General features: G+C 42.4%; 1 protein-coding gene across 1 annotated transcript in view; it reads left to right on the forward strand.

Annotated features, from left to right (window-relative positions):
- The window catches only part of Pi3K59F (phosphatidylinositol 3-kinase 59F), a 41,333-nt gene that overhangs the window by 13,019 nt on the left and 2,133 nt on the right, over positions 1-26,181 (forward strand). Inside the window, exons 11-20 of the mRNA XM_084593785.1 lie at positions 2,116-2,183; positions 2,346-2,451; positions 9,233-9,349; positions 10,850-11,119; positions 13,889-13,958; positions 14,612-14,761; positions 15,943-16,017; positions 16,248-16,416; positions 19,045-19,135; positions 21,584-21,709. Coding sequence (XP_084449911.1) covers positions 2,116-2,183; positions 2,346-2,451; positions 9,233-9,349; positions 10,850-11,119; positions 13,889-13,958; positions 14,612-14,761; positions 15,943-16,017; positions 16,248-16,416; positions 19,045-19,135; positions 21,584-21,709 — 1,242 coding nt within the window. The remainder of the gene's footprint in view (positions 1-2,115; positions 2,184-2,345; positions 2,452-9,232; positions 9,350-10,849; positions 11,120-13,888; positions 13,959-14,611; positions 14,762-15,942; positions 16,018-16,247; positions 16,417-19,044; positions 19,136-21,583; positions 21,710-26,181) is intronic.

The following is a 26,181-nucleotide window of genomic DNA, read 5'->3' on the forward strand; positions in this document are numbered from 1 at the left end:
TGAGCCACTAAACTGCGAGGGCAGTGAGCCAGTAAACCAGAAAGGAAAATGCCAGGTCATGCTACCAATTTGTAAATTTTTAACTAAGCCCAGGTCTGTAATTTTGGAAGTTGCAACCAAAGTTGAGAAATATCTGATTTGAGAATAGGCTGCTCAAATTGAAGTGGTTTAATTATGCATATTGGGAGTGCAGAAAATTTATAGTATTTATTTACTTACTTATTTCACCTATACACGTTACCCAAACCTGAAGGCCTGCATAGGGAAGGTATTAAACCGTTAAAAGTGTGTAACATTAAACTTTTGACTGCAAAGTGAATGAGTTTATAATAAAAACTGGTTATGAACCAAATAAAATATTTTATCATAGATTAATATATAAGTGCATGCATTGAATAAAAAAAACTATAGACAAGTCCTTTTCCTCCAAACACAGCTATGAAAATAAAGAGAGATATTGCAGACAATTTTTTTCACTTATCACCAGCATAATCAAAGTCTGTTAACTGTGGCACAATTCACTATATCTGTAAGGACTTTAGGTGCCTAATTTAATTGCTTTTTTTTTTCTTCTTTAAAGGGATGCGTTGGACATTAGAGCACACATATCATTGCGTGATTATTAACATACGACCTCTGCTTATTTATAAGTAATTTATAATTAAATTTTTTCGTTGATATTTTTTCAGGTTTGGTTTCATTAACCGTATGACTGCTGTGACATGCAGTTGAGGTTAGGTGACATGAAGCACGAAAAAGTTTGCAATATATGATCAGATGCATAGTTTTAGTTCACTACAATGCCTAAGCCAGTCTGCTTCCAGAAATAATTAGTGGCAGTGACTATGGCAAATGACTAATTAGTGGCACTAAATTGTTTTTCTCGTGTCTCATGTTCCTGAATGTTTAGGAGATTCCCATAGTTTCAGAATTGGAAGTGCGGTGAAAACTGAATTGGAGCTCCAATACCATTCTCTAACTAGTAGAAATTTCGAATATTCACACACTTTTAGATCTGATTACTAATGCATCAAACAATACACAGCGCTTAGAAATCAAGGCAAGAAAACCCATTTTAAAATGAGCGAAAGGAGCAAGATTGAATGAACAAAATATGACAAAGTGCATAAACTGATGTTATTGCTGACTTATGCCACAGCAAGTGAGCCCTTGAAAAACGTTTGGTGCCCGTTTCTGTGGTGACGTCTGCTCATAAACTGATCTAGTTAAAGATAATATTCGAAACGAATGAGTTGGCATGACTGGGAAAGGGTAAACACTTAACTATTGAGATGATCACTTCATAGAAGGATGACATAGGGGTTGAGTGAAACAGTGTTGACATAATGGGTGATGTTCGTAATGTTATAAAAAAAACATCAAACAAGGGCACTTATGACAATATTATAAATTTTTTAATTCGGCACATTCTTTTAGGGCTGTGAGAATAATAACTCACAAGGATTTAATTTTACCGATGAGATAGGCCTGGTTGTGGTCCCAAACAGGTGTCATCACAGATGAACAAAAAACCATTCCACAAGCGATACTAATATCATATTTGAAAATCACGATGTATTCTTTTAAGTAGGTTATAACTTGGTTTTGATTTATTTATTCAGAACATTTGCAGATATAGTATTGGTAAATGAGATGGTTCATTAGTTGTGAGGGGCTGAGAACAACCACCAGGTTTGAAAAACGGAATAACTTTGGTTACATACTATTGATATGGAATTAAGTCAACAATTAACAAATGAATGCAAGAACAGGCAGGATAGAATACTGCAAATTTTTCAGATATAAAGGATTTTGAGTAAACTGCTTTTCAATTATCAGGGCATTGCTTGTTTTCGAGTGGCCACACTTGGAGAGGGTAAAGTGTGCTGGAAATGTATTGTTGCGCGCGTTATTGTTTGCTGTTTTGATTTTTGAGTTTGCTGTTTGATTAGGTGAGTTGAACGTATTCTAATTGAAGATGGATGTTCGTTGTATAGACATATGATTCAAGTTGTGATTATTCTGACTTGTTATGCTCAGTCAGTCATTGTTTCTGAAGAGTACTGGAGCACATACAGAGCAGAGGTTTGATTAATGCCTTTTTCTTGCTTGCAGTGTGACCTTGCAACATTCCTCATCAACAAAGCTTGCACTAGCGATGCTCTTGCCAACTATTTCTACTGGTATGTGCCACTCTAGTTATCTGCGGGGAAATTAACAGGCCATTCTTAGTTTCTTAGGTGGTTGGACGTCATATACTGACATTTGGACATTCCAAGTTGATAAGTGTGTGGGAACTTTCCAAGTGACGATTCTGATGTGAGCAATGTCCATTTTCTATTCAGGTACCTGTATGTAGAGACTGATGATCAGGACAGTGTGGTTAAAGACTCCAAGGTGAAAGAGATGTATACCAACGTCATGAAGAGGTTTATGCACCGCCTTCAAAAGGTTAGCTTTTTCAATTATTAATCAGTGTTTTTATGCAGCCCTGTGTATCATATTCATGTGGAGACATCACTAGACAATTATTGTCAACAGAAGTCAGTACTACTTAGGGGCAAGCTGTGCTAGGCACTACCGCAGCAGACACGGCTAAGCCAACCAATCTGCAATGTGCAAGAAGACAAGCAGGCACCAGTCAGCTGAACCTGAACAGGTGGTGCCAGTGAATGGAACACTGTGGCAATATTATTTTGACAGATGGCATAGTAGACGGACTTGCTTCTATAAGATCATAGACCAAAATGGTTTATGTTGTATTGAGAGAGGTTTGACTGGGTTTATAATCATCTGGGTTTATCATCATAGGCATCATCAAAAGACCAAGGTCCTGCCCATTAAAAGTAATGCTCATTAAAAAAAAAAATGTTGCTCACTTAAACTGGTTACATAATAAAGGGCAGTGTGAAGAGGAAGAAGTGCACAAGGAACATGCCAGTCAGTGGCATCGTGATCACTGCGCGTGCTGGATCTGACTGTGTTCGCTGCCGCTGTGTTCGCCGCTGATCTGCTCAGTCCTGCTGATCAAGTCCTGTTGATCTGCTGAATAAACCCCCCATTCTTACATTTGGTGGAGCTGCCGGTCAAGATCTATCCTCTCGCCCTGGAACTCCGCAGCCGTACATTACCACCTCCTGCGATGCCTGAGGACATCAACCACCAAGCTGTACAAGTTGGCTCGGCCATCATCTGTGCCGGCTCCCTCCGCCAGCGAGACCCCGCCATCTTCAACGGCACTGACGACCACGATGTCGAGGACTGGCTCACATCCTATGAACGAGTGAGCGTTTACAACAAATGGGACGCGGAAACAAAGTTAAGCAACGTCATTTTCTATCTCACCGGCGTAGCAAACCTATGGTTTCGAAACCATGAAGCGGACATTCCATCATGGTCCGCGTTTAAAGCCAGCTTCTCTGAAGTTTTCGGCCGACCAGCTGTGAGGAAACTCCGCGCTGAACAGCGCTTGCGTACGCGGTCTCAGCAAGTTGGCGAAAATTTCACGAGCTATATCGAGGACGTCGTCGACTTGTGCAAGCGCGTTAACCCACACATGTCAGAGGCCGAGAAGATCAAGCACATTCTGCAAGGCATCGATGACGATGCCTTTCAGATGCTGTCGGCTCGAGATATCCGCACCGTCGCGGAAGTGGTCACACTGTGCCAAAGTTATGATGAACTGCGGAAACAAAGGGCCATAACGCGCGCGAACACCATGCACTCTGAGTCCCTTGCTGGCCTGACAGATGCAGGCGAACATTTTGCGCTCCTGTCACAAATTAAGAGCTTCATTCGGGAAGAAGTTGCTCGACAGCTCTCCCTTATATCCTGCCATCAAGAGCCTTCCTCACACCTAGCTCCCAGTTTACGCCACATTATTCAAGAACAAGTAGCTGAATCTCTTCCTCCAGCCCCTCAACCCATGCCTGTTACAGCGCCGTTAACATATGCGGCTGTTGCGGCCCGACCGCCACCTACATATGCTCCACCGCCACCTGCCTACGTTCAGCCGCCTCCTGCGCCTGCGCGAGAACCTGCGCAGTTTATGCGACCGGCTCCAAGACCACGTAATCCCTGGCGCACCACGGATAACCGGCCAATTTGTTACACTTGCGGGCTTGCTGGACACATTTCTCGTTATTGCCGCAACCGTCTCTCGGTGTCGGCACCACCTACTCATGGTTCTGCATACTGGTCTCCGACGCCTCAGTATTCTGCGCCTACTGAGCCTCCAGCCCGCCCTCAGTTCTCCCCAGACCGCTCAGTCCCATCCGACCGCCGTTCACCGTCGCCGTGACGCCGCTCTATCTCCCCGATGCGACGTCGACAGAACGCTTCACATGAGGAAAACTAGAGGCCGCAGTTCCTGAGGCGAGAACTGCGACCCAGTCGAACTTCCCAAGTCCTCATCTGTCGCCGACAAACTTAATTGAAGTTTTCGTCGAGGGTGTTGCTGTCATGGCTCTAATTGACACTGGTGCTGCTATTTCGGTTATGGACGCAAAACTATGTCGCACTTTAAAGAAAGTGAAGACGCCAATTGCGGGACTTTCGTTGCGAACGGCCAGCGCTCAGCATATCAAGCCTTTAGCGGCGTGCACCGCTCGAGTAGTTATCCAGAATTCCCTTTATACGATTGAGTTCGTCGTGCTGCCAAGTTGCTCGCACGCTGTAATTTTAGGCTGGGATTTCCTGTCGCGTCATGCTGCTATTATCGATTGTGCTCGAGCTGAAGGGGGGTTCTCGACTGTGCCCGATGCCTTACCAGACGCTGATCAATCAAATTCCGGTGCTAAAGCCCTCGTCGCCGAAGATATCGACCTTCCTCCCTGCTCTTCAGTGCTTGTTCGTGTCGCTTGTGCATCTATTAGCGATGACACCGTTCTCTTCTCACCAGCCCATACTTTCCTGCGCCGCAAGTGTCTTCCATTGCCCTACGCAGTGCTCGCTATTTCCGCTGGCCTTTCCATGTTATGGGTCTCTAACCCATTTAACTCCCCTACTGCTTTGCGCCATGGTGAATGCCTCGGAAGTATCCAGCCAATCGCATCTCTTCTGATCTCTGAAGAACCTGACGACGCGCCGCACTGTGCCGTGACTGCGCTCAGCCCCCCTTCAGCTGCGCCCGCTCCCCCCTCTACAGACTTGTTCCTCCGTTCCATCGATGCCGATCTTCCTCCAGAGCAGCGCACTCAGCTTTTGAACCTACTACATCACTTTCGCTCTTCCTTCGACTCTCATCAAAGTTCTTTGGGTCAAACTTCTACAGTCACTCATCGCATCGACACCGGCACCCACGCACCACTACGACAGCGCCCCTACCGTGTGTCTGCAACCGAACGCCAGGCTATTGAAGAGCAAGTCGACCTAATGATCCAGAATGGCGTGATTCAGCCCTCAAGCAGCCCTTGGGCCTCACCTGTTGTCCTTGTAAAAAAGAAAGACGGTTCTATCCGCTTCTGTGTCGATTATCGCCGCCTTAATAAGATTACGCGAAAGGACGTTTATCCTCTCCCACGCATCGACGACGCTCTCGATTGTTTGCAAGGCGCCGAACTCTTTTCTTCCCTAGATTTACGTTCCGGGTACTGGCAAGTCCCCTTGGAAGCGGCTGATCGCCCCAAAACTGCCTTTGTAACTCCTGACGGCTTGTACGAATTCACAGTTATGCCGTTTGGCCTTTGTAATGCTCCGGCAACATTTGAGCGGATGATGGACACCATTTTGCGTGGCCTAAAGTGGAAGACATGCCTCTGCTACCTCGATGACATTGTCGTCTTTTCTCGTGACTTTGACACACACCTCTACCGTCTGAAGCACGTTTTGACCTGCCTATCTGATGCCGGACTGCAGCTGAATTTGAAAAAATGTCGTTTTGCCGCCCGCCAGCTCACCATTCTCGGCCACGTTGTTTCCAAAGAAGGTGTATCTCCAGACCCTGTCAAACTTCTTGCCGTAACAGCCTTTCCCAAACCGACTTCCATCAAAGATCTACGTAGCTTCCTCGGGCTGTGCTCTTACTTTCGCCGCTTTATTAGGAATTTTGCTTCCATTGCTGCTCCCTTGACAGAACTTCTGTCCGGCAGTTCCGACCTTTCGTCGTGGTCACCAGCGTGCGACGATGCCTTCAATGCTTTACGACACATCCTCACGGCACCGCCTGTCCTACGTCACTTCGATCCCACAGCGCCTACTGAGGTCCACACAGACGCCAGTGGTATTGGTCTCGGCGCTGTGCTCGCTCAGCGCAAAGCAGGTTATACTGAATACGTGGTCGCCTATGCTAGCCGTACACTCACGAAGGCTGAATCCAATTACTCTGTTACTGAAAAAGAATGCTTAGCGATTATTTGGGCTCTCACTAAATTCCGCCCTTACCTCTATGGTCGCCCTTTTGACGTAGTGACGGACCACCATGTGCTTTGCTGGCTTTCCTCACTGAAAGACCCGTCCGGCAGACTGGCAAGATGGGCTCTTCGCCTTCAGGAATATGATGTCCGCGTTGTTTACCGCTCTGGCCGCAAACATCAGGACGCCGATGCACTTTCCCGCTGCCCCCTTACAGCTGAGGTCGCGAGCCTTTCCCCTTCCGACGATTCCCCGCCATCGCTTCACATCAATGACATGCCGTCAGCGCAGCGGCAAGATCCTTGGATAAACTCTATCATCGATTTTATCTCCAATCCTACAGCTGCTTCTCCATCGCGTGCTCTCCGCCGCAATGCTTCCCACTTCGCCATTCGTGATAACCTCCTCTACCACCGCAACTACTGTGCAGATGGCCGCAAGTGGTTGCTAGTTATTCCCCGGCAGCTACGTTCGCAAATTTGTGACTATTTCCACGCTGACCCACAATCCGGTCACGCGGGCGTCTTCAAGACATACACTCGTCTCCGGCTGCGTTATTACTGGCGGGGTATGTACACCTTTGTACTCAAGTATGTTCGCTCATGCCTCACCTGTCAACGTCGCAAGCCATCTCCTCAACGTTCTGCTGGAGAGTTGCTGCCGTTACCCAGCCCACCACGTCCTTTCGACCGCGTTGGCATTGATTTGTACGGGCCGCTTCCCTACACTGCGGCCGGCAACCGCTGGGCTATCGTAGCCGTTGATCATCTGACGAGGTATGCAGAAACCGCCGCACTTCCATCTGCCACAGCGTCAGAAGTAGCTTCCTTCATTTTGCAGCGATTTGTTCTTCGCCACGGCGCACCTCGAGAGCTGCTCAGCGACAGAGGACGCGTTTTCCTGAGTGACGTTGTGAAAGCCTTGCTCACCAAGTGCAACATTATTCATAGAACCACCTCCGCCTATCATCCCCAGACTAATGGACTCACTGAGCGTTTCAATCGTACCCTTGGCGACATGCTCTCTATGTACGTCTCCTCCAACCACTCAAACTGGGACCTCGTCTTTCCGTATGTCACGTATGCATACAATACCGCAACGCAGTCTACTACTGGCTTCTCTCCTTTTTTTCTCCTCTACGGCCGTCACCCCTCTGCAACAATCGACACCATACTCCCGTATCAGCCAGACATATCAGAGTATACACCTGCGTCTCAAGCAGCCCAGCATGCGGAAGACTGTCGACAAATCGCCCGCGCATTCACGGCTAACACCCAGTACCGCCATAAATCCAACCATGACAGCCAACACTCGACACCGCACTTCTCGTCTGGCGCTCTTGTGTGGCTATGGATACCTTCCAATGCCCCTGGACTGTCTTCAAAATTTCTTGCTAAGTACCATGGCCCATACCGTGTTCTGGAGCGCACCTCTCCGGTTAATTATGTGGTGGAACCTGTTACGCCGTCCCATGATCTACGCCGGCGCGGACGCGAGATTGTTCACGTCCAGCGCCTCAAACCCTATTACGACCCTGCCGTCTTGGTCACGCCGTAAGTCGCCAGGATGTCTCCTCTTCGTCCCGCGGGTAATTGTGAAGAGGAAGAAGTGCACAAGGAACATGCCAGTCAGTGGCATCGTGATCGCTGTGCGTGCTGGATCTGACTGTGTTCGCTGCCGCTGTGTTCGCCGCTGATCTGCTCAGTCCTGATGATCAAGTCCTGTTGATCTGCTGAATAAACCCCCCATTCTTACAGCAGTAGTTTGGTGTATGGCACTGCTTTTTGCATACTGCATCCTTCAAGCCGATGATCTAGTCCAAGTGGGCAGGGTTGGTATATAGTTAGACCTAGTGCAGAAAAAGACTCATTCTCTTTGAAAACATATTATCCAAACCATTTAAATTTGTAAAGCATAACTGTTTATTGAGGTATAGGCATTTATTGATTTTAATTCATGAAAAAAGTAGTTTAGCATTGTTTTGAACAGGGTTTGAACAACTCCTTTTCTAGCTCTCATAGAATTCAGTCCACGTTTTTGGTCTCCCTAGCACGAAGCAGTCTTTGCAGCACATCCGATTCATCGAAGCCAATGACGAAGTCTTTCTCTCTTCTTCCTTCTTTCTTTTTTTTATATATAATACTTAACTTTCTTGGATATTTTACATTGAAGGGAAGCCACTACACTAGCTTACTCCCGAAGTATTTTTGCTCATCACACTCTGTTTGCCAGGCCCGGCCTGCTCGTGTGTAAAGGCCTCCTTGTTGTTTCAGTAGTGTTGCCCCTTGACTCTAGGCACCGCAAAGAAGTCATTCTGTTTCCCTTCTTCACATCGCAACCGGTCATAAATAGCTCGTTCACAAGTTTTACTGTATGTACGGAGCAAAAGCACATGAAAAGTAATTAGGTATTATCAAATTAACAATTTACATGTGCTTATTATCACGTGGATTCCGTTCTGATCCGATACAAAAAAGAAGGATAATTCCAAATCAGATTCATTTAACACAACATGCAAATATATATTTGGGCATGTAAAAGTGGCAAATAGAGTGTAGGATCTGATGCTCATTTTTGTATAATAAACGGTGACAAAGTTTGGGATAGACGTGTTCCGGCATCAGTTAAGCATTTGAGTGTTAGATCTCATTAGTCATCTAGGAGTAGAATTACTTGATCTTGTAACAGAACTATTTTGGCTGAGACATTAGGTGCACATTAAATTACTTTCCCTTTCCTTACATTAGGGTGTTTGAGTTTGTTGCTCTAGCAAATATTGCAGCTTTATAGTTTGCGCAGTAACAGCCTGCATATCTAGTTTATTATGTAACCTTTCTCTCTCTCTCTCTTTTTTTTTGTTAAATGTGTTGTGTTACCACAGGGGAGCTGGGAATATCGACAGAGGCGGTCCATGCTGGAGAAGCAGCAGGTCTTTGTGAATCACTTGGTGAACATAATGAAGATTGTTGCCAGAGAGAATGGGAACCGACAGAAAAAGGTAAGCTAACAGTAATATTTCTCTCACACGAATGCTTATAAACCTAATGTATTATTTCTCTCTCATAAATGATTATAAATCTTATTTTGCACCCCCAATGTGTGAGCATTTATTTTAATTCTCTCCATTACATCAAAGTGCTCTCTTGATATTGATAGGCTTGCATGACTTTTTGCCTTGATTGCATCTCATTTCGCTTTTTTGCAAGCTTTCACCCCTATTAAAAAGTAATTGGATTTGATGGAAGTGCTGGTTACTTTTTTAGACATTATTTGCTGAATTGTGTATGATAATCAGTATAGAAATGTCTATCTTTCTTTTCTGTCTTGCTCATGCAGCATTCTGAAAATACTTTTTTGTGAAATGGCTCTACATTGCAGTTGTAATGCAATGAAAAGCACTGATGACATGGCCTCAGTCAGTCATTTGGAGGCATCTCCTTGACATCTCTCAGTGTTCTCTCCTCTGGGTCTCTAAAGAGGTGTATGTAGAACTGTGGCTGCAAGGGCTCCAGCTTAATGTGCTTGCCTGTGTGAATAAATGCCAAGCTTTACTGTCTTGTTCTTTTCCTCGCAAAATGGATGTGGTCTTGTGACAATGCATTGCTGCAGCGGGATCATACATGTGGAAAAACACCTGACAAATACTCAGTCGTCTCTCTGTTTCTAGTCATCTCCCTGTTTCTGGGTTCTATTTTCTGTCATGTTACAATTCATTAACTCAACCCCAAACTGTTATCAAAGATAAAAGGAGTATAAAACACACTCAATGTAACACAGGTTATACTTTTTTAAGCAGCAGTGCAGAAACTATTTTAGCCTCATTGTAGCTTATCGCACGAGTTAATAATATTTTAGTTGAACTAAACATGAAGAAATGGGCATAGGCAGGTCATGTAATGCAAAGGCAGGCTGACTCATGATAGTTTAGGCTAACAGACTGGATTCCAGGAGAAGATGAGCTTAGCAGAGGTGGCGGAGAGTCAGATGGGTTGATAAGGTCAGCAAGTTTGTCGGAAGAAGTTGGCTGCAGCTGGCACTGGACAGATTTGGTTGTAGGGATATGAGAAAGACCTCTGTCCTACAGTAGATTTAGTCGACCTGATGATGATGATTGTGGGCTTATTCCTTGTGTGGAAGAGGTGGAACTGATGGCTCCTTAATCACTCCTTTAATAGGAAAAACGAAAAAAGAATGGTCTGTACCTTTTACTGAGGATGGGGGTATTTGTTTTGCTTTCTTTTGGAGCATGCTCACTGAGGAGTAAACAAAAAAAAATGGAATGAAAGGAAGATTTTTTTCAAGCTCTGTCAGGCAATTAAGGACTTCACGTGGTTCAGAGGTGCATCTAATGTTCATAACGGTTGTCGTCAGCCAAAACTGCTTTTCACTATATATTTGACTTAGTACACCTTATAAACTTATTAGTTTCCTTTTGAACAGGAAAACGCTTCTAGCTGTGACCTTCCTGCAAGGCGCGCGCATCATCTTGAATGTGCAGATAGAGAAGCTACATGCACTGCTGCTGGAGCAGGAGTCCCAGCAGTTAGTCCGGTTTCCAGAGCCCCTACTGCTGCCCCTGGACCCTAGCGTGCGGGTGCGAGGCCTTGTACCTTCCAAGGCAACACTGTTCAAGTCGGCCCTCATGCCCTGCCGACTGAGCTTCCTCGCAGAGGGTGTGGAAGGTGGCGAGTATGTGGCCATCTTCAAACATGGGGACGACCTGCGACAGGATCAGCTCATTCTTCAGACCATCACGCTGATGGACAAAGTGAGATTGGCATCCTGCAGGCTTGCTTTCTATTGAATCGCCATTTCATTGAAGTTTAAAAAAAAACAAGAAAGTAGCCAAATTGGCCTTTCTCTTAACAATGCTCCGCACATGTGTGCCTTTTTTCCTGTAGATGCGAATGATGGCAGTCACTACTGAGCACGCACTTCCTTAATTGTTTAAGCAAGTGCAAAACAGAGAGTTTGCATGCATGTGAAGATCGCACAAAAACCACATGGGAACAGTGTTATGCTCCAGCTAGCATCCGTTTGCTGCTATTCTTTTGGCATGCGTTGTAATGTCAGTGCTTGACTTAAAAAGATGTATCATGCAGTGACATGCGAGCGAAATAGTTTCATAGGCACTAGATTTTTCAAGCGTACAAAGAAACATTACTAATGCAGAGGTGTTCATAAACAAAGGGGAACAAAACTTGCCTCTATTGGCTCTGCAACTTAGATGAGCACGTAGTGATAATTTTTTGTTGTGACTGGCGCACCGCAATGGAAGTGACCAAGCCAATTTGTGAGACCAGGTGGAAGCTTTGGCATGCTGGTTTGTCATTATCGGTACAGTGCGAAAGACAAGGACAAGATGAGTTAGCGCCGTGTCTGCATACTTGTCTCTTCCTCGCCATTGATGCTGTATCAGTAATTTGTGAGATTCGTTATGGCTGGCAGAAAGGATGAAGAGTGCATTGGAATTGGAATTATATGTGAGCCATGCACATATGAATGATGCTTATATAGTTGTTTAAGAATGTTTCTTGGCTGTAGGGTACAAAATCGCTGGCATCAGCATGATTGTGTGCTGAACACCAATACAGTCATGCCTCGGTAATATGATCTCCATTAATATGGGCGATTTGAATTATGGACAGATTTCTTGGGGATAAAACTTTTTCCATGCATTTACGTCTCGTTAATATGGAAACTCGCTGTCTGGACAGCGGACAAGGAGAAAATGCACAAATGCCATTAGAGTCCGTGTATTTTTGTCACGTTAATATGGACAGCCATGAAAACCAAATCGTTAAACTGCTTCAAATGTAATTTTTCTCCTAGATTTTGTTGACAAGTACCACATGAACGTAGTGCCAGTGACTGATTGATTACTTTTTTCACTTGTGGTTTCATATTTTACACTGCGAAGTTACGCAGTTGATGCACGTTACAATTTTTTGTATTGCATGAATTCATTTGAACAAAAACTCTGACAGCAACTTGCGCCTTGTAGAAACTTGGATTCAGCAACTTTCAGATGACTAAATGCTGATACATAGCAGGGGTTCGTGGGAGATGAAAAGCAGAAGTCAGGTAATCTATTAATGAAGCGCCATCGAGAACAATACGCAACTGCATCACAATACTTTCAATTGCATCGCATTTGAAGCATAACAGTGACTCGAATAATGTTCTTGTAGCTCCTAATGCCAGCTTTGCTGGCTTACATTATGCTCTAAAGCGGACCTTATCCTTAGCGTTTTTCTTTTTTTTTTTTTTTTTTTTAATACGATTCTTTATTACGGACAACTCACTTTATGGACAGTTTTGTACGAAAACCAAAGTGTTTATATTAACGAGGCACGACTGTACATTTAGCGTGAAAGTCAAATTGAATCTCTGAATCTCATAACTAATATGTTTATTTTAAATCTGTGACAATGAAAATAAGCTAGCTGCAATACAAGCGTATGGTGATAATATCTGGCATATGTCGCAGCGCCCGAATGCTAGCAAATCGTAGCTACTGTACAGGCACGGCCGCGGAGATACCGCAACCTCGTGTTCCCCAAGGAAACAGCCACACAGTGGCATACCATTTGGCAGAAAATGGCTACACGCGAGAATGGCTAAAAAATCTGGCCAATAAAGTTGAGTCATCTGAGACATGGGCCAACCTTTATTTTGAATTAGAACACCTTTTCAAATTATATTCGTTCCAGACATCCACACGTGACGTGGAATTCTCAGCGTAAGTGTGATGCAAATTTCTGGTCACAAGGATCACATGGGTTTCTTCAGGATAGTTAAGCGGGCGAGTTGGTGATACATCATCCAAAAAAACAGCGCGAACAAACGGGGACGACAGGACAACTCACTTTATGGACAGTTTTGTACGGAAACCAAAGTGTTTATATTAACGAGGCACGACTGTACATTTAGCGTTCTGTTTCTTCCTGTTGTCCCCGTTTGTTCGCGCTGTTTTTTTGGATGGGTTTCTTGACACAGTGCCAACTCTCTGTTCTGCTGAAGCGGAGCCTCGAAGCCATTGCTTTAAAATGTGGTCATCCTAGTGCCACATTTTAGTCTAAGCAGGAATAAGTAGTCAATGTTGGCTGTAAATGCTTGTTGTATGATATCTCTGATGCTCTACTGCATTCAGGTGCAGGCACATTGTCTACAGATATTGTGATCGGATTGTGTTCATGTTAGGCATGCAAGCAGTCTTTGCAAAAAAATTTTGACTTGGCATAAATATGAAGACTGGATATTCAGATGCCACCGAAAATTTATGGTTGGCAGCATAGGGCAAGCAAATGTCAATTCTGGATACATCCAAAATTTGCACGTTTCTTTTTCGCAATGATTTATAGTGTTGCTGTTTAGTGTCTACATATAGTACTGCAAAAAAAAAAAAGAAAAATGTTTGCAATAATGCTGGGTTGTTGTATTCTGTAAATGTCTGCATCTCACGGTTATTCAACGATATTTTATATTAACTTCATGGTAGCACTATTTTATGCTTGACTCTTCTCTTTGTTTTCAGTTGCTAAGGAAAGAGAATCTTGATTTAAAGTTAACTCCATACTGTGTGCTCGCTACAAGCACAAAACATGGTATGGACAACTTTTCTACTCCATTAACATTACGGAAAGTGCCTGTTATCTGATAAATGATGGCTTTATGCTGTTCAATATTTATTGCCTTGCGTTTCTAAATGCGAGTAAAGCTATGCACATATCTCAGCAGTGCACAGTACAGCATACACCAGTTTGTGCATAGTGATGCTTATCTCAGAGCTAAGAACTTTTTGTTGAGTGAGCATGTACGAAGTCATTTTTTTTGGCCTAATCTAAACTACTTCAAGGCTAATGCCTTTCTCTTTGTGCCAGTCTGTTTACTCTCTAAGGCTTATTGCGTTATCTTTATCTTTTTCTTTTTTTTTCTTTAATCTACATTTATGGTAGGCTTTTGATGTATCTTTTGTTCATCAATTTATGCCTTTATATTGAGGTAACCTCCTATTTGTAAAAAAAGAAAAGAAAGAACAATTTATATTGAATCTTAAGTGTCACTATACACCTGTGCAACTGCCTTGCCATCTCCAAGCTGATACTCTTAGAATCCTCTGCAGCCAGATGACGTTGTTTCCTTTGGTTTTTGAGAGCTATCTCTTTATTGAAATGGAATAATAAATGAAGAAAATGAAAGACAATGTTCTGTCAATCTGCAGACAGAAAACGTTCAGTGTTGCCCGCATTTTTTACAGGCTTTGTGCAGTACATTGAATCAACATCTGTTGCTGATGTTCTAAGAACAGAAGACACCATTCAGAAGTTCTTCCGAAAACATGCGCCCTCTGACACAGGTCCATATGGCATCTCTCCAGAAGTCATGGACACTTATGTGAAGTCATGCGGTAAGTGTGTGTGCTATTTTCAGCTTGTTCAAAAGCATCTGATTATAGGAAACTACAAGTATTTTTGTCCTGTAGTTGGCTTTTATGTACGTGTTCATACTTAACCAGCCAAAGGACAAGACACAGGAAAGAAAAGGACAGGACAAGGCTGGACTAGCAACTGAATGTTTATTGATCAGAAGAAAACAACGAAGACTTCTTCCGAAAAGCACGCGCACAACCCAACCGGTGGAATGGCAGGAAATTGGGAAGAAGATGAAGAAGAAATTCAAAGCCAATTCAAAGTCAAGGCCTAACTACCCACTTTTCTAATAGATCAAATTCCTTACAATGAAGGCTAACCGATGCCTTAGCCACACATTCAGTTGCTAGTCCAGCCTTGTCCTGTCCTCTTATTTCCTGTGTCTCGTCCTTTGGCTGGTTAAGTATGAACCCTTACCAACTTGCCCAGTCATCAACCTTGTTGAATTTTATGTACGTACTATATGTTTACATGCATTTTTTACAAACTTTTTCACTTCTAGATCAAATCTAGATCAAATGTCTTAACGCGACCACTGCGGCTTCCTAAAGAAAGAAAAAAGTTTTCACCTTCAATAAATATATAAATTCTGCTGGCGCAATATTCTGGCAAGTTTGTTTAAATTCAGCTAATTTGAGCTGTCCCCAAATAGGACGTTTTTAGACTCTCTGTATTGTAGAAGTAGAGATAGGTCCTTCTTTGAAGTTATAATACATTATTGGCATGCAGATCAAGTTACAGTGCAGAAGTGCTAAGTAATGCAAGAAGAAAAAAATCTATATATTTGAGTTCACTGATGGCTGGTGAGGAAAATGTGTGCAACCCTTCTTAGTGCTTCAGAAAGCTTGTGGGCCATTGTACTATAATACGTCATTGTGCTAAAGTGACTCTTGGACGTAATTCTGACTTCAATGGCGCTGATGATTTGCTAGAATTATGTAGACTTTAAATTCAAAGAAGCCTTTTTAATACATTTGGTATTGACCAGGCCACAAAGGCCATTTGAATCAAGTGAATTGAAAGTAATGGGAGCCGACTGTATTAGGTGCTTGTATGACATGAGAACTTTTCAGACAGACTTTGTAGAATTATACCTACTGTATTGGTATATTTGGTGTCAGCCTCATTTTATGCCCTTTTTGCTTTCCTTTTTGTGCAGCCGGTTACTGTGTCATCACATACCTCCTCAGTGTTGGTGACCGTCACCTTGACAACTTGCTTCTGACAAAAACAGGTACTTTCATTTGACTTCTAAGGGCAATGTGAGCTGTACCTTTAAGATGTGCCATTTCTCATGTGCGGAGGTACTCTCAATTTGTGTGGCTGCAGCAGCAATCACTGGCTGCTTGTCACTGTACCCACACAAGGCCACTGGCTTGCTTCCTTCACATCAGAGGCACCAAGGGTGTCATTTCTAGAGACCGCAGCATCAGATTGATGCCTTACAGCCACCTTTTTACCCAGGAAAGCTGTTCCACATTGACTTTGGCTATATCTTGGGACGGGACCCGAAACCATTACCACCGCCCATGAAGCTGAGCAAGGAGATGGTAGAAGCCATGGGAGGCATCAACTCTGAACACTACCAGGAGTTCCGCAAGCAGTGCTACACAGCATTTCTGCATCTACGCAGGTGAGCCTCTGCTGTGCTTTGTTACCAGTAGGTGGGATGCTGATTTCAGCAGCATCAGCTGCACCTTGGTGGTACTTGGGGACTAATCACCTGGATGATGGTAAAGATGGAAATGCAGTCAGCCGAGGTTTGAGTGTAGTGGGTGTAGTCAGGCTGTTTCTGATGCTACTGGTGATGATGATGGAAATGAGAACAAAATGAGATTGAACCTGGATCTAACACAGATATTGCAAATTAATTGTTATATCGAACTCTTCCTAATGTTTTTAACAGATACATGCAATTTTTATTTTTTGTATATTCAGTCATAAAATGAATATCTGTTGAACTCCCCAACATCAAGCAATGCCCCCTCGAATGGCAGGTGGCAGGCTTATTTGCTGCACTGCACGAATGATTGGCAGTGATGCGGCAAGTGTTCAGACTAAGGTTCGCTCTTTCATTTCATACTAGTGTTCTCATCTCACTCTCGCCAATAGTGCCGTGAAAAAGAAGCAATGGCATAGAGAGAGTGTATGCAGCTAGCACAGGACCAGATTAATTGGAGGAATATGAGAGAGGCTTTTGCCTGCAGTGGGTATAGTTCGGCTGCTGCCGATGATGATGAGCCAGTTGGTCAGCACATTTTCATCTCTGAGACCTTTTCAGAGTTCTTCGGAAGCAGCACTGCGGACTGTTGCAGCCTTGCAGTAACTATTCTGCGCTCATATTGACTGCTATGGAAGTAGTGAAAGCTGTGATAGGTTATGCAGTGATGTATTGTTTTTCATGCCATGTAGCTGTAATGTGGGGAATCCAGTTAGTGTTCAGTGCTCTGGGGAAGCTAACCTAACTGGTGCTCAGCTTTTTACAGCCACTGAAGTCGCTACAAGTTCCTTAAAAATGGGGCTAAAACATCTGGAAAGTCCTCCCTCTAATAAGGATCAGCTGAGTTTCCATCACTTCTAAATTGTGCATCTGTGTGCTCCTAACCAAATTTTATGTTCTGAACTTCGGCATATTGAACTATTTTGCTGTTTTACATGTTTGTTTTAATGGCAATCTGTTTTAGTTAAACGAGGCAGGGTACTGGTACTTGATTCTCACATTGACGTGGGGATGGGGGAGGGTGTTGATTTATTGCCTTGTACTTTTCCTCAAAATATAGTGTTTTTGCATTCTTGTGTTTAGTTTTATTTAGCACTGATGGTACATACTTTGCTGAGGCACCCATGGTGTAACTTCTTTTGGTGCTGAATGTCAGTGTAAAGTTTAAAATTTAATGTAGTGTAACTTGAAACTAGCCTTCTGGCATTGATGAAAGAATATTCAGGTCATGGATGAGAATTTCACAAACCTCGTGATAGGGAATTCAGCATTAAAAGCGAGCTAAATGTAACTGAAGAATATGACACCCATATTCTTTTTCTCAGTGTGTTACGTCTTGTGCTTGTTGTCGGGCTAGTTGGTTTTGCATATTGTAGATGAAGTTATCGCGACAACTTTGAAAAAGACAAGGAAGGTACATATACGACGAAAGATGTAAACAGTTGGTAGTAGCATTTGTCTTTTGTCGTATGTGTCTTCCTTGTCTTCGTCAAAGTTTTTGTGCTAACTTCATCTACAGTATGCCGCTACGTCTTGTCTAGGGCTGGATCTGTTCACCATGAATAATTTTTATCTTGCCCTGCTGAAAGTTCTCCTGTTGTGCATACAGTAGTGAACAGAAAGATACCCTACATTTCAGTTTTCAACTTAAATTTGTTCTTTCCCCACTAACACTTGCGCATGAGCGCTTTTTGTCCCTCAGACACATGAAGCATATGCAAGTATATTTTAATTTGAATAATTTCAGCAAACTGCCTTGACCACTTTGTAAGATCAACTCTCATCTTCTGCCAATTTGTAACGAGCATGGAGGAATGCTTCGGGTCATCATCATCATCCCTGTGGGACCAGTATTTTCTAATAATTTTTTTGAAAAACCTTATTGTTCATTACGACTTGAATTTGATGGAGGCCAACTCCACAAAAGAAGAGCCAATTCTGCGCCTAACGTACCCGCCGCAATGGCGGGAATGTTAGGCTTGTTATCAGTGGAAGCTGATGATAAGGTTTCAATAAGATATGTTTGGAGCAAAGTATGCAATGACTCCTATTACTATTCGTACCTGGTATCAATTTGGCTACATCATCATGCAATCCCAATTTTTTTTTCGCAGGTGTGGAGGTGTTGAGGTGCGCTTAGTAAATTTTGTTAACACATGGCATTTGACACTGCACAGTTCATGGGGGCCACCCGGCTTGCGCGAACTGTCTTTTTCGACAACTCACTTTGTCGATTTGGCCTTGTTTTAGATTTAAAAAAAATGTACCTCCTTTGCTCCAAAATATATTCAGAAATAGCAGAATGCTAGTTTTTTTTAAATATTTTTTTTTATTATATTGAATTCATACAAAAGTTCTCAAAATTTCATATCTTTTTGTTCACTGCCTATGCGTGGGTCAGATTTTTGTATGAGTGCACATTCCTTTTTTTGTTTTATTTGCATACCTTAATTTTCTGAGCATTCTTTCTAAATTCTGCCAGCAGTACAAACCTTAGTGTCGGCATCAAAGTGTCGTTTAAACCCCTCACTTTCATTCCAGGCATGCTAACCTAATCCTGAATCTGTTTTCACTGATGGTTGACGCCAGTGTACCTGACATTGCACTTGAGCCTGACAAGACTGTAAAGAAGGTATATTTCTCACTTTCGGTATTTTTGTTCACCTGCTATTTTGTGGTTGCAGAATTGCAGAAACAGTTGTCCAAATCTCGTGAACTAATGGATTGATGCTTCCATATTTAACGTTTTTAATTGTGCATGGACGTCTAGGAACTTTTGTTGGCATAATGAAAATAATGAAAGTGGTATAATGAAAATGTACTTGCAGACTAAATTATCACCAAAAAGAAAGGAGTATTTGCCTGTAATTCATTGTCGGAATATAGTGCCACTCAAGGGGTGCTTAATTGGTGTATACATTGAGCAGTGGTGCCCATTGCCATTTTGTGATGCTGTAGTGTTTCTACTCGTGTGTTTCTACTGCTGGAGCTTCTATACATGAAAGCAGCTTTAAGTCTTTGTGTGCGTCTCTTATGGTGGCTTATAAAATTTCCAATACTTTTCTGATAACACCTGCTTATTAAACTCCATTGCCACTGTTATGGAAATTTAGAAAGCTGCTAACCTCTGCAGAAACATGGTGATTAATAGATACCGTGGTGGTGTCAGGTACAGTTGCTTCTCCATTAAAATATGTAAAGTGGTACCAAGTGTCCCTGAATTGTGGTGTCGTTGGAAGTGCAAAGCAGGTCATCTCAATGCTTAGGGTCAAGTAGAACGCAGTGCAACAGGTGTGATAAGTTTTGAGTGCTGGTTTGCCAACACATGACAAGAGTACTTGTCATAGACAGCACTGGAGGCTCAAATCGTTGGTTGACCTGTCTTGTGATCTTTGCTTTAGGGTGGCATCACTTGTCTTTCACATATTTTGGCCGCATCATAGGTATTAAAATTGACTTTTAGTGAGTGACAAAAGAAAAGAATGGTAGGGTTTAAACCAAGTAGGATGTTCAAAAGCTAAGCTTCTGTGCAGAGATGAAAGTTGATGTTGGTGACTGTGCAGTGATGATGCGATGATGACGTGCATGAGAGTGTGTTGTAGTGTGCGCGTGGATTGATTGGCTGCGGTGATAACTGCAGCATTCTGTACTTGCTTCCCACAAGAGATTCCTGGATTCAAATCTGCTCTGCTCCGAAGCTTCTTTTTTTTTTTAACTTCTGAGCTCAGCATATGTCGTGCAACAGCATTTTTGGTTGGGGTATAACAGTGTGAAGTATGGCGTTGCATTTGCACCAAAATTATCTAGGGTGGACTGTGCTGTAACGATCTGGCAGGACAATCGGGAGTCAGGCACAAGCAAAATTGTTGCTCAACTCTGACAATCATATGAGTGCTTTTGCACTAAAAGAGAAATTAAATTGGTAGAGTTGCTTCTATCTGTGGTTGACTCTGCTGTGTATGCCGTATTGGGATAGAAATTGGCCTTCATTGAATGTGTCTTTTAATTTGCTATGGGAACCTTATCTCGAGTTTACATAACAATGCAACTAAAGAAGGGAATTCATTTTGGCTGTACACTGCATACTGGGCCTGTTCATAGCAAGCAAGCATTTCAGGTCTGAAAGTTACTTATAGGTGATGCTGCCAGCAAGGTGGCGGCATGCATCATAAAAAAAAAAAAAGAAAGAAAATAATAAAAAAACGTTATTTTATTATGCTATGAAAATCTAGCCATGCTTGCATGTTTCTGAGCACTGTCACTTGAATGTGGCTTTCGGAGCAAAAACTACAGCAGTGCAGGGTCCTGCAGTTGTAGAATGGCCAACAGATGTTCTGAATACTTATTCTTTGCATTGTCTGTCTGAAAAAGTACATGAAGACAAAGCAATGTGCTCTTTATTTAGCTGCAGCTGATGAAAGGCATTATACCTTTAAAACATTTGCTAGTAAAACTTATGGTCTTCGCTGTTTGCAAGGCTATTGAATGGTCCTGTCTAAAAGCATCTAATATTGCAGTAGCTGGACTGGAAGCATATTAGTAAAATAATTCTTAAGGGAAACTTTGTGCATTGCCGAAAAGCAAGTCGAATGATGGCAGTTGCAAGCCAGTAACAACGCAACAGGTGTGACTGCATGAATATAAATAACTTGCAAGATTTATCGTGCAACAGAAAAACCTCTTCTCACTCCTACACTGGCTTCTCAGGCTGCACTTGCTAATGCAATAGAAGCAGCATTAACTATGTGTGTGTTATTGGCACACACGTACAAATGAAATTTATTTTGGAAAGAAATATTACTAAGCAGGCAGTGGAGTTGCTAAGCCAGCTGCATTGATGCATCTATATAGCAGTGTCTCAAAATGTCATGCTTGGAGTTGTTCTACTTTCCTTAAGATGATGTGAGAGATATAATCTTTGTTCATCTGTCGGTGTCTTGGCTGATTCTGTCAATATCTGGGAAAATACAGCCACACGACATTTTTTTAATGTTTTGGCCGGTTGTCAATTCATTATTAATAGCACTGCTTAAAAAAATAATTGGTAATTTGACTGTTTCTTAATCCGTTGTATGTGCAGGTGCAAGACAAGTTCCGGTTAGACCTGACTGATGAAGAAGCAGTTCACTACATGCAGAACCTTATTGATGTCAGTGTCTCTGCGGTCATGCCGGCACTTGTTGAGCAGATTCACAAGATTGCACAGGTGAGCCAAGGCATTCAACACAGATTTGTGCAAATCACATGGCTGTTGCCGAGAGCCTGTGATCAGTTCATGCGGCATTAGTGCAGTTTCCACAGTTTAAGGCCTTGCAATTCAAGCAGTTCGTTATTACTGCAGATTTTTTTTTTTTTTTAAGCGATAGCTTCAATATGCCAGCTTTTTGAACCGTCAGCATAGCGCCGGTTTTCTCCTTCAAGTGACCTTGACGGATACCGCGCCTCCTTTCCTTTCTTATAACCCAATTTACAGTGGAAGCGAAAGCGTTACTACGCTAGGTATAGAGTCTTTGTGTGACACTAAATTTGCCATTCAAGTGACCTTGGCCTAATTAAGTGTGGGATTCCAGGATTTCGTGGTGTTCACCTAAATGTATACTGTGCCTTCCTTTCCCCAAAACTTAATTTAAACGGAGAAGCAGCCTGGGTTTTGCAATGTCTGGGCATGGTAAAGGCCCAGAGGGGGCCAGATTACTCCAGACCATGCGGGACCTCTTTCTCTCCGCTTCCACTCCTATATTTCTTCTCTCAAGTCTGGCAAATGCTGCGCCTTTCCTTTCTTATAAACCAATGTACAAATAAATGTGAAAATATGAGCTTGACCTGGTTAGGTGTAGGTGTCCTGGATTCCGTGGCGTCCACTCAAAAGTATAAGGCTCCTTCCTTTCCCCAAGGCCTAATTTAAATAGAAATTGTGGAAAAAAACGCGGATTGAAAAGCGGGTGCTAAAGAGGCTATCACTGCAACACACAGCTTTCGCTCTATCACTAGGTTCAAGCCATGTTTAAACCCCCACAATTTTTTTCTATGTATATTGGGTAATGATTTCATGTTTACTAGTGGCGTACTAGTATTTCTATTAATACTTGAAGCATTTTGTTGATTGTTATTGTTAGTATGCAGCTGCGTGCAAAATGGTGTTTAATTTGTGGTCAGTAGTGGTCATCTGTGCCCCGACACTACAGAAGTGTATTTTTTGTCATGTGTTTGGCATCATCTAAGGCGGTAGTACTGCGCTATCATCAGCTATGCAGTTCTTGTTTGCTGTACATGGAATCATAGCCGCTATCATTAGGGTGGCTTTGAAATTATACCAAACTTTGTCAGAGCCCTTTTGTGGAAGCTGGGAAGGTAGGGCAAGCACTGCAGAAATCAATGTGTTTTGTGCATTTCCTCAAAGCAGTGGTCATTGCCTCCATTAACTGGTGAGAAATAAAATTATAATTCTTTATCAGGGTAAACACTTAACCACAAAGTAACAAATTTGTATACCATTTTTTATCTATACAGTAATGCCTGATTAATATGGACACTTTGGTTCTCAGATGTACGTGTTCATAAACAAATTATTCGTAATAATAAATCATTAACAACAAAGAAGAAAAATACTTGTTCAGGAAAAACATTTTGGCATTAATGTCTGCTTCTCTGCATAGTTGGGCAGTGTAGTGGAATTTAAACAAAATTTTGGAAGTTCCCAATATATTATCTTGATCAATGGTGATCAGCATCTCTAAAATAACATAGTGGGATTTGAGATGCCTAGAAGTTTATGAGCCACCCAATGGCATTGCTGCCAATAGTAACGTGGCTAAAATGCACAGTATCCAGTGAGTTCTATGGATTTTCGTCTGGACAGCAGGTTTTTGTATTAAGGCAAACATATTTCAGAAAAGTTTGGTCCTTCCAAAATTGACTACGTCGACGGGAGTCATAGTAACGTGGCACAATTGTATTTTGATGCAGCCTCAGTCATCAGTTTTGAGTGGTCGTAGTTGTACATACCATTCTTACGGTTCAGCTCTGCACTTTAGCTATGGTGCCTATACAGAAGGTGTCAATTTGGCCCGTAGTTAATTCGGAAGTCAGATAGTTCAGACTTCTGACATGGTATAAATCTGTGGCATTAGATGCTCATTAATTTGGGTGCAGCTGGGCTCACACTGGCAAATTCAGAAAGGCACTGGACTGGAGGTCACTTTGTCAACTTAGTAGAGTTCAGATTTGTGCAGTTTCAGGTCTCGGCACTCAGGCTTTTTGCATTTCTTCACGAGGAGGAGGTGTTTAGCTGTTTTGGTGTGGTTTCCATGCACCGAAACTGTGCTCTTGTCACGTGCTATGCAGTTCGTGCTATGAACCCGCTTCACATGTTACAGCACCACTTTTGCGGAGGCACCACTTTTAATGCGTTACACTGTGAAGGAGGCTGTGAAGATCTTTATGATTTGAGAGCAGTTTTGTTTTAACATTTCAGGTGTATACACAGTAAAGCATATGAAAAAAACTGCAAAAAATCATCACCTCTCAATTTCCATCACAAAGGCAGGCAGCCACCACTCAGGTTTTCATAAAATAAATTTATTGTAGCGTAAATTGTTTCCGGCAGTATTTGAGGGATATCTTTAATTCAGACACTCTTTCTGGACCCTTAAGGGGGGATGCGGGGCTAAAATCGAAATTTTGACAAGAAACGAACATTTTTAAATTTCTGTTGTTTTGGATTGCGCATGTATTCTCACCAAGTTTTGTTGTCATCTACACAGTAGAGAAATTAAAATGAATTCTTTTGCGAAAGGAGGTGCACTCACCATCGAAAGCACCTATGAATGCTGATTTTAAAATGCAGCTAGCTGCATAGCGGCCAAGAAACTGAGCACAGAGTGTATCCCCACAATAAAGTTATTTTCAATATTGGATGTCCACTCGTGGATGGGAGCGGCTTCCAGGAAGGTACTCAGTAGACTGTGCAGATCGATGTAGTATAGGAAGACGTATATATATATATATATATATATATATATATATATATATATATATATATATACATATATATACATATATATATATAGGTTGCGAGAACATAACGTACTAGACTGCTAAAAGAGTATATAGCGAAGTATACGCTTCATTAAAGGAAACATTTTTTATTTTTCATTTCACTTGACGTTTCGATCGGAGACCGATCTTTCTCAAGAGTGTATATATATATATATATATATATATATATATATATATATTTGCTTGTCTTCAATACAAAACAAACAAGCACACACTGTAGTATGGCACGCCACAACACACTGATCGTACCGCTCACGGCACACTCAAGGTTAGCAAGCCGTTAAAACCGGGCCAGCCACGCACAACTGCCCGTAAATGCACAGAGCCCTCGGGTGACAGCAGGAGCTTCAAATCGCGCAGCTGCTCCTAGTCGCAGCTCCGTTCAAACTCGAATTTCAAGGTGGTTTCTGGACTAAAATTTTGTTAAGAACAAGATAAGGACCATTGCCTCTCGGCACAGGGGCATTGCGCCACTTAAATGTTTAGCCTGGTGAACTCTTCCAAGGAGATTTCGGTTTTTGGGAAACCATAGGCACTTGCAAAACCTTTGAGTGATGCTTTCCCACACTCCCGAGGCTCTGTCTCTGGACAAACATGGCTGTTGCATATGGGCTGTGAGTGCATGCACTGTGGGGGAGGGGAGGTGGGGAGGAAATCTCCTAGTGCCGGAGTGCCGACATCACTACGCCCATGTTAAAAAGTTTTATTTTTCGATTTCTCCAGCTAAAAAGAAAAACTGAAAGAAAAGGCAGATTTTCGGTCGTGGCAACAGCTAATTGGCTGGTAAACCGAAATAGAAGCATAGATTGACTAAAATGCTGTTTTCGCATCACTGGGAACCTGGCTAACCACAGTGCTTGACAAGCTGGGGATAAAATATCGAGCCAAGGCGAAGAGGCATGCCCAGCAAGCAACCAAGAAAAACACTTCACGAGCGCAGGCGAGGGTGCAAGACAGCTATAAAGCTTTAAAAAATAAAAAATAAAGAAAGAAAAGGCAACTCAAAGCAGTTGCCGCAGAGCAGTATATTGAAAAGAATGACCCAGCATATGCACCAGGCTACTTTGATTTATTAATTTAGGTCCTAAATTTGAATGGCGTGTCCTGAAGTCTTTGAACTAATTTTTTCACTTCGCACTTCACTTCGCAGAGCCAAACCGTTAGGAAAACTACAATTTTCAAACTCTTTCGCTAAAGGCTGCTTTCAAAATGGTTTCTGGACTACAATTTTGTTGGGAACAAGATAAGGTACTTTTTGGAGTCTTAATTATTTTCTGAGAAAAAAAGAAAGTATGAAATATGGGTGACATACAGCGACAGCAGAAAAAGCGAAGTTCGTTTTAAAGCGCTCAGTGTTTTACAAAAATGTTATAAAGAACCCGCAACTGGCCTTATTCTGCACTACATACTACCTAGAAGTTATCTAAACACAAACGGTTGGTACACATTTATAAATTTTGAAATAATGAAATTGTATGTTTATGTAAATAAAGGCAATTCAATTCCTAAGCTGACCCACTTATTTACTTATTATGACAGGTACAGCTTCTTTTTCTATTTGTGCTAATGTGGTGAAACTTAAAACATATTCTAATAAAAGGAAGCTAAGCCATACCTAAA

This window comes from Amblyomma maculatum, chromosome 2 (assembly GCF_055883805.1).
Source record: "Amblyomma maculatum isolate TAMU_Amacu chromosome 2, ASM5588380v1, whole genome shotgun sequence".
Taxonomy (NCBI): Eukaryota; Metazoa; Arthropoda; class Arachnida; order Ixodida; family Ixodidae; genus Amblyomma; species Amblyomma maculatum.